Source organism: Nipponia nippon, unplaced genomic scaffold, assembly GCF_047370975.1.
Source record: "Nipponia nippon isolate SJK-2023a ecotype South Korea unplaced genomic scaffold, ASM4737097v1 scaffold_5, whole genome shotgun sequence".
NCBI lineage: Eukaryota > Metazoa > Chordata > Aves > Pelecaniformes > Threskiornithidae > Nipponia > Nipponia nippon.
In genome coordinates, this window is record NW_028262369.1 from 18,995,766 (window position 1) to 19,012,326 (window position 16,561).

The 16,561-nt window shown below is 40.8% G+C and overlaps 1 protein-coding gene across 3 annotated transcripts in view; it reads left to right on the plus strand.

Annotated features, from left to right (window-relative positions):
- Window positions 1-4,600: 4,600 nt before the first annotated feature.
- Window positions 4,601-16,561, plus strand: part of PDPK1 (3-phosphoinositide dependent protein kinase 1) — a 37,484-nt gene continuing 25,523 nt past the window's right edge. Inside the window, exon 1 of one of the 3 annotated variants that reach the window (XM_087730841.1) lies at window positions 4,601-5,114. Coding sequence is in view for 1 of the 3 variants with exons in the window: in XM_009467863.2 (XP_009466138.1) it covers window positions 5,308-5,331 (24 nt within the window). In the remaining 2 variants the exon portion in view is untranslated. The other 2 variants (XR_015698666.1, XM_009467863.2) reach the window with 2 other exon arrangements.

Here is a 16,561-nt window from a genome sequence, read left to right on the forward strand (position 1 = left end):
CCGTCCCGCAGCGCCCCCGTCCCGCAGCGCCCCCGTCCCGCAGCGCCCCCGTCCCGCAGCGCCGCAGCGCCCCCGTCCCGCAGCGCGCCATTGCCACCTGCTGGGAGAGCCCCGCCTTCACGGGCTGCCTGCTGTTGAAGCAGAACATTAAGATCCCACTGGCGTTTCTAAAATGTTTCTGTTGATCCACTCTAATCTACTAAATTACTTCCACGTTTTCCCTCTGCTTGGTAATTAAATGTCTGCCACCAGGTGGATAGCAAAGATACAATTCTTAAAAAATCGCCATTCCAATTCACTCAGCAGGGTAGGGGAGATGCGGTTCACCTCTCTAAATGCTGCAGTAAACTGTCTTACCCAAGACAACACATTATTTCCTCTAGGAAAGGAGTTCTTCCTTACATCTGTATTTTTCTGCAATAATGTGTATTCAAAAAATCTGGGCAACCACATTCAGGAAATTAACTACGGCTGCAACAGGTACCGAAAGAGAAGAGGCGTGACTGCCTTTACACACTGGGAAGAAATGCGAAGGGCGAGAGCTATTTTTAAACAGAATGACAGGTTTATGGTCATTGTGTAAACTTCAACTTAATCACCAGCCACCGTATACTAAATATGTAGTTCAGAAAGATTCACAGAACGCATCTTCCATAAATCGATTAAAATTAGACTTAATGTAGAAGAATGCTCCTGATCAAACACAGAAATGAGGTTCTAAAAACATTTTGGACGAAAAGTAGCGGGAGCAAAGCATCTGAGCAGCTTCAAAATGTGTATCAGTGTATGAAGGGAATTCTACCTCCACATTCACATTTGGGGACCGTGGAAATGGGATTTAAATTATGCTTAAAATAGGATCTCTACAGTCAGAGACAAAAAAGGAACGATATTTTAGACACCTAATTTAATTGTCTAGATTTTACAAGCACCAAAGAGTTCTCTCTTCTGTTACTGTTCTTGGTGAAAGGCTACATCAGTTACACCTGCTTTGTGAATTATGTTTACACTACTGCTGTTACTTCTGTTGATTTCATTTTTTCCCTGCATTTTGTGTAGAACTACCCTCCTATTTTAATTCTCTTTATATGGATTGCTGCACACTTCTTTTTGTTTTCCAAAGTTAATGTTTTTACATTCAAAAAGTAGGAGAGAGATTTTCTGTTAACACGGCTTCCACAGCTGCTACTGCTTGCACTGTGAAATGCAAACACATGCACCACGTATAGCAAAAATGCTACAGCAGGAATTAACTGCAGTGGTAAAACTCCGGTTTACTTTTTTGACAGGAATAATGCTTTGGGCATACCTAAAACTAGAGTAGGCTTTTCCCAAGCTGTCTCAATTTAGAGGTGATGTGACAGGAGAAGGTTAGCACCCAGGACTGCAAAGGAATGTATTTGCACTTGAATTTGGTTCTTGGAAAATTACAAAGACATATTCTGAGTGATGCTGTTGAGGCCATACAGCCTTGCAGAGTAGGAAAATACTTGTAACTTTAGTAGACAAAAGCATAAGATCCTCTTATCAAGAAAGAGTAGGCAGAAGATTTGTTGTATTATTTTTAGAATTTTGTAAATAAACTGGGATCATGGAAGGTAAAGACTTCGGGGAAAACATCAATGCCAAATTATGGTAAGGAAAGTAGGAGAAGCTCTGCCAAGTAGCAAAAAGCTTTTGTGTGGCTTAGATAGGGCATTAATCCTGTAACAGTGCTTGTGGCTACTCAACGCTTTGTCGCTCTGCTGGTTTTCACATATGTGAATTTAAACGGATCCTCCTGGCCAAAAGGCAGATTCTTTTCCATTTGATCTGGCAAAATTTTTCTCTCATCTGTTCACAGTTTTGGCTCTATAACTAGACAGTATCATAATGGTCCACACAACTGACTGAACAGTCAGATTTATGTTTGTTTATGCCCTTGCATATTTTTATAAGGCTCAAAAAGTATCAGGCTCATCACAGAACTAGTAAAATTTATGGATCGCACAGAGTAAAGTTTACAGCTATTTCAAATGTTACACAGCCGAGAGCTGAGAACACAAAGAAAAGGAAGGAATGAAGAAGGGCAGACTCATAATAATATTACATGACTACTCAATTAAGCTGTATGCGTCAAGGCGGCTCTGTTCAGACTCACTTCCTATTCCAGTAGGGCTACCTTAGGCAGACACCATATTCTGATTCATTTGTATCCCTGTTTATCTGGGCTGTGGATCAGCTATACAGTCTATACATGTATCTCACCACGTATGAGCCGAGGCAAACAAATCAGGCAACAGCATCACTACAGGCAATTTGCTAGGCTCTGCTGCTTAATATCAGACAAAGTAAACTGTAGCACTTTCCTTTATAGAAAAACAGAGTGGTGCCTTCAGAACAGAGGTAGTAAAGCACACAATAGCATCTAAAGCTGTTTCAAGAAATACCAGTATATCATACCAATTAAAGCCTTTCAGCACGGAAAGCATTCATTGATGTTGTGAAGAGAAGTTTTGCTGTGTCATCCTTTGAGATAAAGACAATGCTGCAGAGTCCAATGGCTTCATCTTGCAGAGTTTAGGGTACCAGACCTGCTGGAAAACTTGTACAGGGGAGATTTTTATCTCTTGCTCAGTTGAAAACAAACTGAGAAACTAAAATTAAATAGAAAAGGGAGCAACAACAAAATCTACAAGTTTGTCAGCAGTCTGAGGAAAAAGGGAGAGTAGAGGCCCATTACTGAGCAGGAAAGAGAGCGAATAATAGATGATGTGTAATGGATTGAAGGATAAAGCACCCTCTTTTTGTTTCAGAAGAACAATATAGTTTAACAATGAAGATAATTAATATGATTCATTTTAACAAGATGATAGTAGCGCACACAAAATTTGAGTTAAACCCCTTAATAGGTGCGTTAAATTCCGCAGGGCCAGATGGAATTCACCCTAAAGTATTTTTTGCAAAAACAACAAAAAACCCCACCAAACAAACCATAAATAACTACCCCAAGCAGTCTCTGCAACATTGAAAGTTATTTCTGAGAAGCCATGCGGAAGAATCCTAGAGGACTTTTGAAAGACAAACAGTTTCATCTTTAAACGTAGGAAAAATAGGGTCCAAAATATAAACCAACTAGTCTAACTTCATTCTTTAAAAGGATTCTGGAATAAATTACTAAAAAGTATTTTTTTAAATATCGAGAGGATTAAGAAGTGAGAAACATTATAAATGGATTCATCAACTTCCATCTTCAACAAGAGAGTTTACTTGCTGATGATGGGGAAGAAGTAGGTACTATATAATTTGACTTTGGTAAGAGTTTTGACACAGTTCAATTTTAAAGGAATACTAAGGAGGCTAGTTGGCCTAAATGATACCATCTAGACTTATGAACGAATGATTACACTTTTTGAAAATGCATTTGACTCTAATCATTAACAGTTTCCCATTAAACTGAAATGGCATTTCAAGTGGTATTCCAGGAGTCTATCCTGGCTCAATCTTGGTCTGATTCAACATTTTGATTAATTTTGATGACGAAATAGAAAGTGTGCACAGAAGATGTGTGACGCTGTTCTGGGAAGGATTTTAGTCATTTTGGGAAACTAAAAGGAGGAGAAACAATATTTTGACAAATTTTAAATAGTCTAAATAATATGAAATTCCATAAAGCGCAAAGGATTGCACTTTGAAAGAGAAAGCAAATGCATGAATATAAACCGGGGAATAATAGATTACTAGCAATATATTGAAATAGGATGTGAGAGCTGCAGTGTACCGTAATATAAATAATGGATTGACAGTGAGATGTTACTGCAAACAGCCAAATACTATTATAGCACATAAGAAGCGACATGTAATTTGAGAATGGTAGCAAGTACTTATTTCATTCTACGTCTAACAAATGAGGCCGTAGGCTTGATACCTTCAGGAAGATGTAAATCAGTTGGAAAGAATCTGGGGAAGAAAACACTGCCTATGAGAGAGGTCAAGAGTCTGGATACAGTCTGAAAAAGCGTGAAGGTACATTTAAAACAAAAACACACACACACACGCTCAACCCATTAGAAGATTATGATCAGTTGTCCTACTTGTCTGCTGAAGGAAGAGAAAATCATCATACAGGAAAATTGATTTAGGCTGGCTATTGCAAAAATCTTTCTAAAGAAAGTAGCTCAACACTGGGACACTGCGGCTGCCCTGGCCCTCCACCCCATCCCCCATTTGAAGCTAAATATCTGTATCTTGTAGATTCTGATGCAGTTCACTAAACTAGATGGTCCTTCCCTGCGTCATCCTTTGAGTAATCCCTCACAATTCAATAATCCCTTGACAAATTCAAATTGTTTGCTGCCAAGTGCACCAATGGCCCATCCCTCTCAGCGCGCCTGCGATCCTGGTGGTGGCCGGCGTTGGATCCGACTCACTCCTGTGGGGAAACGCGCTTCCAGTGCTTGTGGACACAGGTGGGCAAGACCGTGCTTTCTGCGCACGCGCCTGAGCCAACGGACTCTCACACCGTGCAGTAGTAAGAAACGTTGGCAGGTACTGAGCGGGCACATCTCTTGCAAGGGATAAAGATGATTCTGTTCCCAGACTGCAACAGAAAGCCTAGTGATGAAAACTGCGTGTCGGAATCAGTGAATTCGTACCCAAGGGGCAGAGGGGACGTGTATTTTTCCCAGAGGAGGCAGATTTTTAGGAGTGAACACCTGTACTGAAAGGGTATTCACGACGCACTTGAGTTCACGGCTGTAACGCGGACTCGGTGCTCTCAAGAGGCCTTCCCCAGCTCAGGCACCGGCCGGTACCGGCAGCGCAGGCAGCAGGAAAGCCCTGCGCCGCCAAATCCTGCACAGCCGCCAAGCACCGCCCCGGCACCACCCGCGCCCTCCTGACGTCACCACGTCGTCGTTCCCAGAGCACTCTTGCGTCGTGGCACGAACCCGGATGTGAGCGCAGGGTGGAGGCTGGGGGAGGTCGCGCCGCCAGGCTGCCCGGCCCTCTTCCGCCCGTACCGTGCTCGGCCTCCTGACGGGGGCTGGAGCCGGCAGCGTCACCCCTCAGCTGCGCATGCTCCCCTTGGCCGAGGACGCGGGGGCTGACGGGGGACGCTCCCTCCGGGCTCGCTCGTGAGTAGCAGATGGCGCCACCAGTGAGCGAGCGGGCTGCGCGGAAGTCCTGCCCGCGGCGGAGGGGGGGGTATTGTTGTGGGTGACGTCACGGGCGGAGGATGCGGGCGCCCCATTGGCTCGGGCTCGGCGGCCGTGCGCTGGGATCTTAAAGGGCGACGGGAGCGCGGGCCGCGCCGGCCGGGCGGGGCCCATGGCCAGCACCAGCAGCCACCTGGTGAGTCCGGGGCGCGGGGCCGGCGCCGGCGCCGCGGCCCCCCGGGGCTGCTGGCGGCCGCCGTGCGCCGGGAGGAGAAGTAGGCCCGGGCGCCGGGGCCGGCCCGTGAGGGGGTGGCCGCCCGTGCCCTACACGCTGCCGGGCGGCGGGGTCGTGGTGGGGTTTGGCGGGCGGCCCCGCCGCCTGCCGCCCGCTCGGCCGGGGAGGGCGGCCGGGGGAGCGGGCGAGCGCTGCCCTCCGTGGGGCCGGCCTGGGCGCTGCCGCTCCCGGTCCTCATTCCGGCCCCCCCGCCTCCTGGGTCGCCGCGGGCCTCGCGGGAGGGCCCCGCTCCCGCCCCCGGCGCCGGCGGGGCCCTGAGGCGCCGGGCGAGCGCGGCGGCGGGCGCCCCGAGCTCGGCCCGGCAGCGGGAGGAAGCCGGGCTGGGGCGCGGCGGCGGCAGCCGCCCCGCGGCCTCTGGCGGAGCTTGGCTCTCGGTTCCGGGTACGGGGCGTTGGCGTGGCTTTGCCGGGCCGTCTCCCACCGGGAGAACCGGCGTCGTGGCCCGGGGGGAGCCACCTGTTGCTCTGTAATCGATTTCGTTTGTAGCGAAAGCCAACGCGTGAGGAAGATCGTCAGGGTCGTAGCGGGACGGCGTTTCACACACAGTTGTTTACGTTAGTCTCACGGTGTACAGCTCTAATGTTTTGCGAGCACTGACTAACTTAAGATGGAGTTGTAGCCGATACACAGAAGGGGTGACGGTAAATCTTAGTTTGCATTGTAGATTACACAGTTTGGTTAGTGTAGAAATTCCCTTATGAAAAGAGTGCTTTTCACAAAAATAACTACCAGCTTTCATTGATGTCGGTGTAACTAACTGGCAGCGGTATGCTCCTTATCCGTGCGTCTGTGCTGCTGTGCTTTTGGGTCTCGTGTTCTTTCTATGGGTTGCAAGCTGCCAAGCTCCACTCTGCAGCACTTAAAACTTTTTTTGTCAGTTGGAATTGGCCAAGGAGGGTCTTTCGCATGGAGACTGGCATAGCCGCATTGATTCTTGAAGTCCTGTTTCAGTGCTCTCGTCTTCATGCTCAGTGCTTTTTTCATCAGGGTGTTACACAGAATCACATTTGTTGACTGAAGACAAGAATTATGATGTGGAATAGTCCTACAGGGGAGGACATGAAATACTGCATCGAGGATTACGAAATAAAGCAATGTTTGATTATTAAAGGAATTAGTTTTGCTTTTCTGCCACTTGATAGAGCTCCATATGGCTGCTTCTCAGTATCAGAGATGACTTCTGTTTACTTGGACTCTTTTAAACAGGGAGTATGCTTCCCTTATGCTTCTGTCCTTGCTTGTTGCCTCTCTTTCCAGGTTTTTCTCTCCAAAATACATTTCTGGTCCTTTTCTATATATGGTTTAAGTCCCTGCCTGTAAGAGAAACATACAGAGAGAGAATGAGCGAAGAACAAACTTGACGACCATTTTTGTTAAAACTATTTTTTCTGCATAACTTATTTTTAATTCCTTCTCTTCCATCCTGTTTAATATTTCTGTGGTCAGGTGAGTGTACTGATGGGCAGTAGCAGATAGAGGTGGCTTGATTCAGCTGACCTTTTGTAATTCAGATTATATCAAATATGGGAAATCCAGTGTTTCTGAGATTCTGAGCAAGTTACTGTTAATGTTCGTCTGATGGAATTAATGACACGAATGAGTTCTGTGATTATTTTACTATAAAAGCAAAAGGCTGGGGTGGAGGGGAATATAGCACAGCTTTGAAAGGAATATTCCAGCATTCCTCTGCCAAAACAGTTAACTTTTGTATTCGTGTATGTGGGGACAATTCCTAAAACATCCTACTGTTTTCTGAAGAAGTGCTACCAAGGAGGGAATTGCACTTTTGAGAAGGAAACAACTTTAGTGCTGCTTTAGTTGCAGGTGTCAGTGTGGTCTTAGTTATTTGCTGTTAATGCCTTCATCATAAGTGTATTGGGTCTCCTATCAAGAAGTGCTCTTCCTCTCAAAATGAAGAGTCTAGAAGAATGGTTATTTACATCTTCATTTTCAGCAACACCTTCACTGGAAGGTTTAGCTGCTCTAGTGACTGTTAGTATCTACCAGTGTTTCTGACCTGAAAAAACCTATAGTATAGTCATGGATATGTCTCAACAAAACTGCTAGCTTTTTTTTTTCCTCCCCTGTGGAACTAATAAAAACTACACTTTTCAAAGAACTGGGTCCTTAATAGAGCAATTTCTGCATCTATGCTAGGAATTAGACTAGGCTGTGGTAAGAGTTTTGTTTGTAGTTATTTGTAGGTATAAAATTTTCAGACAGGCTTGAGGGGTTTTCCCTACATACCTGTCTACTTAATATTCTCTTCTCTTGGGTTTTCAGCATAAGGCTGTGACTAGTCTTTATCACTCATGCATAGGCTTTTAACTGGGATAAGTTTTCTGTAAATCTCTTACCAAAGCAGACTGCAGGAGTAGAAAATAGTAAAAAGATACAGGTGCTGAGATGGTGCTCAAAGGTGGAAAAAATGGAAGAAGCTTAAGAGGAGCCATTCTATATGCATTCATATTTCTAACATAGGAAGTGCTGGTAGCTAGTGGAAAGGAGATGATCCCAAGAATAATCTGGATATAATAGCAATGTTGAAATAAACAATGAATCCACTGTGTGGGTAGGCTCTTTTTTAAAAGCGAATTATACTTTGGATTATTGGTCTATTACTTACAGTGCTAGAAGTAATGTCTGTTTCATATAGCTCTTGAAACTCAACAAGTAGATTGCTGTAGCTGGACATTGTAAGACAGCCTGCAGTCTCAGGCTCATTTCACTTCCCTAAAGCAGATCAGTTGGAAGGCAGCATTGCAGGAAAAATTTTGAAAGGGATGCTGACTACTGAAGTACTTGCAGGAATTTTGGTACAGAAGGCATGAAACCGGCCACTTTGTTAGACTGAAAAAAGTAATAAACTGGCAAAGTAATAAAAATAGGTTTGATCTATTAAGATGTGAAATATTTTAGTAATCCCTGTTTTTTAGCAGTAAACTTGTATTTTGTCTAAATTTTTTTCTAGAAAAGCTGTATGGATTGCTGTAGAACTAGCACATTTATGGCATCAGAAAATATACAAGTGAGAAATTATTTTTTAATACGGAAAGATAAAAACTCAATTCAGAAAACACTATGTTTGAAAGATAAAATCCTTCTTCAAGTTCCTCATATTGGAGCTTCCTGAAGAACTTTGAAGCCAAGGAATTGTTGTTTCTGTTATTTCAAATGGGAAAACTTTTTTTGCAGGTGGCCAAGTTAGATTATGTATATGTAATAAAGAAGCAAAAAAGGGGAAGGAGCTGATTTTTCTCCCTCCCCACTTCCCTTTCTGACATCTTATTTGCAGGTAAGCTTGTGGAAAGTTACTAAAGTCTAACTGAAGTGCATGAAAGGACTGAACACAACATGCACAGAGTTAACTGTTTGGTGTAGAACCTTATTTTTCACACCTTATGGATTCTGCTCAACAGTGCTGTAACTGGTTTGTTGTGTGACTAAATATTGAAGTTGAGACTTGCTTTCTGCTTTAAAAGACAAGCTGTAAATACTTCACCTGGCAAACACTCTATAATTCTTTATGGTGAAAAATTGCAAGGATTAACTTGCTTAGCGCATTCTTCTGGAAAGAAAGTATTAAATTTGATGTTCAGTTCTTTAGTAATCCTGCAGGAATTTAATTTACAATTCTTGACTGTGCTGTCCAGCCTTCGTACGCTCCATCTATGTACTGCCACCTCTTGTGTGGCTGCTTCTCTGCTCTTCGCCGAAACCTGTTCTCTTTGCCTCCTAGAATTGCTAGCAAGGAGCCTAGTATAGGAAGTCCTTTTGTGTTTGTTATCATGAGCCCCCATCCATGCTGCACAACACCTCTCAATATTGGTGTGCTTCATGAGATAACTGATGGGGTAGAATGTGATCTAGACTATTGCGATTACAGATGGCTTTTGTTTTCTTGTGAGCTGGCCTGGATCTGTTTGTGTGAAATGAATTCTCAATGGCTTGTTTACATATATAGCTATTTGGGCCATAGGCTGACTTTAGGTTCTTAGAGATTTTTGTGGTTTCCTGTTTCTGATCTGTTTTGAGGCTTGGGGAGGGGAGGGAGGTGGTGGAAGGAGGCCTTAAATAGTCTCTGCTCCTGAAGGTGCTTAGAACTTAAGTGCTTTGCTTAGCAGTAGAGGAGGTTAGAGGGTAACTGGCTGATATGCAGGTTCTTACAAATCCTTTCATTAGCTTTAATCCCTACCTGAATTTGGAATTAGAATCCTGGAAATTAGTGGCCGGAAATACCGCCCTATGTGTAAGGCTGTCAAATTTAGAAAAAGGCATTTGCGTGAACTAAAATATTTGAGTCAACATTGCTCTGTATGTGAGAAATTTAATTTCTGTAGAAACAAAACCAGTCTTGTGGGTAAAATACCTTTTTTCTCTAAATGAAGAGTCAAAGCAATGTAACAATGTAGAGGTGTTCTCTGTGCTTCCAAATCCTTCAACCTATTGGTTATACTTTTGCTGATAGAACATGAATCTGATTTCCTCATTACTCACTTATGGATAAACTGTGTTATAGATTTACTGCAGAAAGTAAGGAACTGGTGGTAGGCGATCAGTTCGGTTATGAAGGAGGTAGAGTGTCAGAGCTGAGCTTTGTTTCTGTTGTTTTGAGATTATTTTATATAAACAATACAGTATGTCTCCCCATACTTCAAAACACTTCTTTGTATACCATGAACTTTGTGAGGATGTACATCCAGAGAACTTAAGAAGAAAAATCAATTAATTTTGATTCTTCTTCAAAGTAAATCTTCTTGATCATGTTTTGAAGATAGGACTTGTGTCTTCCAAAATTGATTTCGAACATGAGGCAAACAACTGCCAACTAGAAACTAGAGTCTTTTTTTTTAACAACCTACTTGTGCCTTACAATAATACAAAAAGTCCCTGAAAAAAACAGTTTTACTAATCACATTTTCATAGGTTATTGGAGCATGGCATTGTCAGGCTTAGCCAGGGCTTTATATGTATTTCCTCTGAAATAGTAACTGTATCTTATGATGATTTATTACAAGTATTTTCAACATTACCTTCATTACTGTAATTTTTCTTTAAATTATGGCTGTTAATTTATTCAAGCAGACTACATCAGCTTGAATTCTTTTCATACTTCTGTTTTCCACTATTGCGAAGGTCTCAGCCAGTTTAGGTAGAATAGTGTCTTTGAAGAATTAACTGCTCCAAGCTTTCCCCTTCCATTAACACTTACAGTCTTTAATCTTGAAATGTGTTACCAGGACATTATTTTTAAAAAAGTCATCTTTTATTTTAAATGATGGTCACTTCTATCAAGATACTTTAAGAGATTGGGGGGGGGGGGGGGGGAGTTTTATGCAGTGTTTCAATGAATGCTTACTTTCCAGCATTTGAGAGGTTTCAAATGACACTGTGCATGAAGGTGAGCATAGTTATTTTGGTGGGTCAGAGCCTAGACTTCTTTAATGAGATAGCATGGCAGTCTGAAATAACAAAAAAAAAATCTTCCTTTTATACAACTGAATGCTTTTGAAATTTGCATGATTTATTCATAAAAATGGTCTATTAAGCAACAGATTTTTCATGTGGCAACTTCTGAGATCAAAAAATGTCACTCCAGATAGATGTCTTCAGATTCTTTTGCAAAACAAAGTTGTGTTAAAATAGCTTTTATAATTGGAATAGGAGATTTCAATCTGTTCTTTTAAATGTAGTAATCAGTAACCATTCATGAACCTTGATCAAAGTATAGATTTTGACAAATTGTTTGACTTCAGACTGTTTTGCTGACTGTAATGGTCGGTTTCTTCAAGACACGTGGACTTGGTGGGCAATTTGTTGGGTTATGAGCTAGATCTTAAGTTCTCTGCAGTCATCTTTGCATATCATTTGACAATGAGGTTTGAGAGGGTGCTGATGCAGCTCTACACGACATAAACGCAAACCACTGTGCTACAGAAGATTAATGTTTGATGTTGATGGCTTTTTAATATCTACAAATAACTAATACTTGGAGTAGGGTTTGTTTACTGCAGTTTGAAGAAAATAGCTTACTATGATATTCGAATAACTTCTCTATAGAAAACAACATCCTGTTGTCCTGGGAAAATATCTTCAGCATCTTTGTAACCTAGTACACTTTTTAATAAGTGCCTCGTTTGTTTTTTGGAGAGGGGCGTTTGTTCTTAGAAATGCCTGTTGATTTTATTTATGATTTTGTGTTAGACATTTGAATTATCTGCCTTAAGAAAGGATGAAAAAGACCTGTCACTTCTTGTGATATGTTGAAGATTAACCAGCTTGTTTAATTAACTGCTTTGTATAGTACCTAAAAACAGGAGATTTTTTTTTAAATGCCTTAATAGCATCCCTTCTGATCAGATTATTTTTTTTACTAGATTTTTAATGCTATATTTTGCACACTGTGCTGCACAGAGTTAAGTCATTAAAGTATGACTTAATGTTTTCATCCCAGAGAAGACTAGGTATTTGCCAATGTGGTATTCAGTTACAATATATTTTTTTAACATATTCATTCTTTTCAATGAATGAATGTTGAGTGTGGTTCTTTAAAGCCTTTGGCAATTTTTTCTTCAGATTTCAGAATCTGAAAGCATACTTCTAAGTCTGGTTTCCTTACTGTTCGGTCTAGTGGTATTCCTTCCTGATTGGGGAGATGCATAATCTTCTGTCAAGCTGAAAGTGAGAGCAGCATACATGTTTTTAAATACCTCCTAATTACTATGGTGTTTTAATTTTTTTAATATGGCTGTATGTATTTGAGTGTCAAAGTTAACTTGTTAGGTGGATGAACAGCTTATTAGTGTAGTGCATTCAGAAGTACTGGTGAGGCTTGGCTTAATCTGAGTTTTGTCCTGTCTGTTACGTGCTTGATTTTACGTTATAATGATAAGACAGTCTGACAGCATCTAGTGACACTTTTTAAGGCATATGAATGGATTTTATCTTTTTTTAGGCAAATATTTTAATTCCTTAAAGGTAATAATAATAATGTTGGCAAACAGATGTATTATTAAATTCTTTAAATTATCTGACAAACTTTTAAGCGTATATAAGTGGAAACTGGCATGCAATGGAGTTTCATAATTTATTCAGTATATTGTTTCTCTTTCTATACACAAATATGTACAATTGGTTAATAGAAAGAGGATGCTGTTGGTCACTTAGCAGAAAGTCTGACAGTCTGTTTTTAGACAGAAGTCCAGAGCGTAGACAGACATGAGGATGTAAGGTATGAGAATTGATGTTTACTGCAGTTTATGAAAGCACACCATTTATTGTTCTGGGTTGCCTTCGTTCATGGCAGTCGCTCTGGTGTAGCAGCATACAGAGTTTATGAAAGGGAAACTGGTGTTGAGTGTTGCTGGGGGTCACATGATAACCATTACGTTTCCTGCAAACCACTCCTGGATGGGGTTGGCGTAGGATGGCAAGTGGCACCTGTACTGTGCTCTCTGCACTGGAAGGTGAGGCTTTTAGTTGGATTTTGTTATTCTGAATCAGTGTTTCTTTGTATCTTAACTTGTTTCTTGTAGCTGAACTACCCTGGTTTTGCCTGCATTCTCTTTTTAGGTACTATGAGAAACAGTTTGAGGACGTACATTCAGGCCCATCTTAGTATCTGACCTGATGAGTTGCCTTTTTTTTTTTTTTTTTTTATTCCTTTTGGAATATGCTGGAACTTCCAGGGTGTGTTGCACTCTAGCCTTTGAAGTGGAGGCTGTCACAAATAAGTATTGGGGAACCTGGAGAAGGTAAACATTTTCATTGTGGGATATGAGGAGGGAGGAAGCCAATGGGAAAGCTGTGCATAATGTCTGTTAATTGCCCCTTCTTATGCTTTCTCAGATACAAGGTGTGTGTCAGATGCAGTTGCTGCATCTTTGTCAACCCTCTGAAATACCAGTGTACCATGAAAAAGAATGTTAAATATAACTGCCTAGCTGTTCATTTTTTTTCCCTTTGCATTTTGCAGATAAATCCTTAGGAGACCCCAGGTTGTCAATGTTTAAATTATAAGCTATACAAAAGAAATTTCAATTTCAGAATTTTTGGCTTGTATGATGATATCAAAATAATTTACAAAACCTCTCAGGCCAAGCCTATCTAATTTAAACTGTCTTTAGCAGAATCTCAGTATTGATAAATAGTAGCAAGTCAGCTTTATCTCTAAAACTACAAAACACCTGTTCAATGAAAGCAATTACCTTCTCTCAATGTGAAATAAAGGCCTTTATTCCTCCCTAATTGCACAGATGGACTCCATAATTTTACCTGAAAACAAGTGTATTAATTTGGACCTTAAATCTTAGATTCATAGATTTTGGAAGATCTTCCTGTTTCTGTATCAAAGGGCTATGTTTGGCAGAGATGTAAAAGCTGTGATTGGATACTACGACAGCTGGGGAGGGTACCTTATACTGTATCATGTAGTATCTGTTTTGAAAGCCTCTCAAATTCCATTTGCAAGTGAAAAGATTATTTCATAGTTATCCTAGAGTGCTGCTATGTTGCTTTCTGAATCCTATAATTTCTTAAGCAGACTTTGCTAAGGTAGGGCATACATGTTTATTGGTTTATCTTCATGATAGCCTGTGAGCTTCTTATAATTTAGTCTAACACTTATGATATAGACCACTCGGTAATTCTTGTATCCATTTAAGACTTGTGTTGAATTGCAGGTGATCCTAATTTTTAGAGTTCTGTATTCTCTGATACCACAAGGCTAAAACAATCAGATTCTTTAATAAACACCAATTTCAGGAGCTTAATCTAGGCAGATGATTAGATGTTTTTCCAGGGGTTCAGTGTCTTGATTTTTCTCCTGAAACTGTTTTGTTTTGGTTTTCTCCTTAATGTTTGCACAGTACTAGTGGCAGTAAGACTTTGCTTCTCCTAGTTGATGCTTTCTAGTTCTGTATACTCAGGTATGGACCAGCTCAAGTTCTTTGTCCACTTGTTTCTCACCATTATGGCTAAGTTCTTGGACCATATTTTCATTTGTAGTAATGTTTTAGTAGAGACAAAAATAAAGTCTCACTGTCTAATTTACCAAAAGCTGTAGATTGCTTTAAGTAAGAGAGACACTTTTTTTGCCAAATGGTGTGTGGTGTTGTTTTTTTTCCCTCAGTCTTTAAATTTACGCAGTTATTCTTTTTCTTTCAACCTTTTTGGTTTGAGAGTCAATCCAGGTGCGAACTGGAAGAGGTCCTTGTTTGGGGATGACTATTAAATATGAGTTTTTTTTAAGAATTTAACCAGTTTTACTTAAAATATGTTCTATATTCATTTTCCTCAACGATATTCTGTATTTCAGGCATAATTTAATGCCAAGTCAAATGTTTTATGGATGTCTATCTGCATTATTTCATGTAGTAGACCTGTAAGAGTTTACCATAAAAAACATTCATAAGAGGGTTGTGCCAATGTTCTAGCTTATACAATCTCATCAGCATTGTTTGTAATCAAAACAAAGGTACCAGCTGAGGTTTAGAGCTCATGTTGCTTTGTGTAAATAATGCTTTCTGTTAGCAAGGTCTGCTTCCAAAAAAATTGGCCTTATAGGTAAGTGGATGGAAGAGCTTTTCTGATCATGTCTGTCCTATGTCTTGATGCAGCTAGAGATTCACTAATGCAGTCAGCAGTTAGACTCAGAGTTATCAGACAAGTGATAGGTTAGGACCCTATTCACACTGACTTTCTTTGTAACAGAAATGAGGTTTTGCTAGTAGAGTTTCGCTGGTAGCAAAAATATTCTCAGTCATTGTCAGGGTTCAGTATCATGTCAGTTGGGACAGACGTAAAAGATACTGGAAGCTTCAGAAGGCCCAGTCTCTACAAGTATTTTTTTGCTGCTGTTAGTGTTGATAGAACTGTATCGGCAAAGGAGTGTTGCAGATTTTACGGTGGGGAAAAAGCTAGTAGAGATGCAGTTGTTGTGGTTGTACTTGCTTTAGAGCTGTGTGATATTTGATGCATACTGTGTGCTTAGATATATTAAAAGTTGTAGTGGTAGTGCTGTTGTCAAAATGCTGAATTGCAGAAAGGATTCCAAAAGGTATAAGTCCTTTTGGGTAACTGGGAGCTTTGCCTGTGACTGGCTTTTCATACTGGCTTTTTCTACATTAAAGGAAAAATGTAGTGCTATCTAGTGAGCTTTTTGCATTGATTCAGGTTTTCTTAAAGTTTATTTCTACTGTTTGCAGGCAAGAGGGGAAAAGAACAATACAAGGACTTACTTCACATGGCATGTAAATAAAAGGAAGCCTGTTTCTAGTGATTTACTGAAAATTAGTTAATGAAGATTTTGATATGTCTGTTGATCTGTAATTCCACTTTCCTTCAGCAGATTTGTTATTTTCTTCCTTATTAGGTTTTCAAACTCATAGTGTATTGCACTAAGAAGGAAATAATTTCTACATGGAAGTAAATTAGAAACAGCATCCTGAAGAGTTTGGGAAAGTAGGTAGTGTTAGAGACTAGTTTTTAAAAGCAGAAATAGAATTATTAGATCAGTGGTTATCAGTGTGGCCCACCATGATGCGTGATGAGCAATAGGTAAGTGTGTTGTCACTATGTGAGGGTCTGTGCTTTCACTGGCTTGCCAGCTGAGAAGTGTTGATAATTGCTGGAAGGAGAACATCCCCAAGCTTCTGAGAACTGCAGACACAGTTTAGAAAGTTTTTAAATTTTTCAGTGGTTGACTTCATATCTCACTAGAAAAGTCTGTATCTAGCAGAAGCAGAATCTTAAATCTGATTTTTGAAAAAAAATGGCTGTATGAGGGTAGACTGGATGAGGTAGCCTGTGTTCTGTCTGGCACATTTGAAGACGTGTAGAAGCATGGATAGTCTCTGCAGACATGTTTTTTGGAATCTTTCAAAATAAAATTGAGAAAGTAAATATTACAGGATGCAACATACTAAACAAGACTATGTGGAGTGTGGAAAGACAAGTAAGTGTAGGAGTGACCTTTTCTATAAATGTTCAGGTGCAACATACCTAGTTGCATAGTTCTGTCATTTCTTAGGTAACTGATACTTTAAATCTATTGCATCTTCCTCTGTCCTCCTTGTTCTTGATCTTGACTTTCCTTTGAGAAAGTCAGGGGACTAATTGACGTTATACTTTG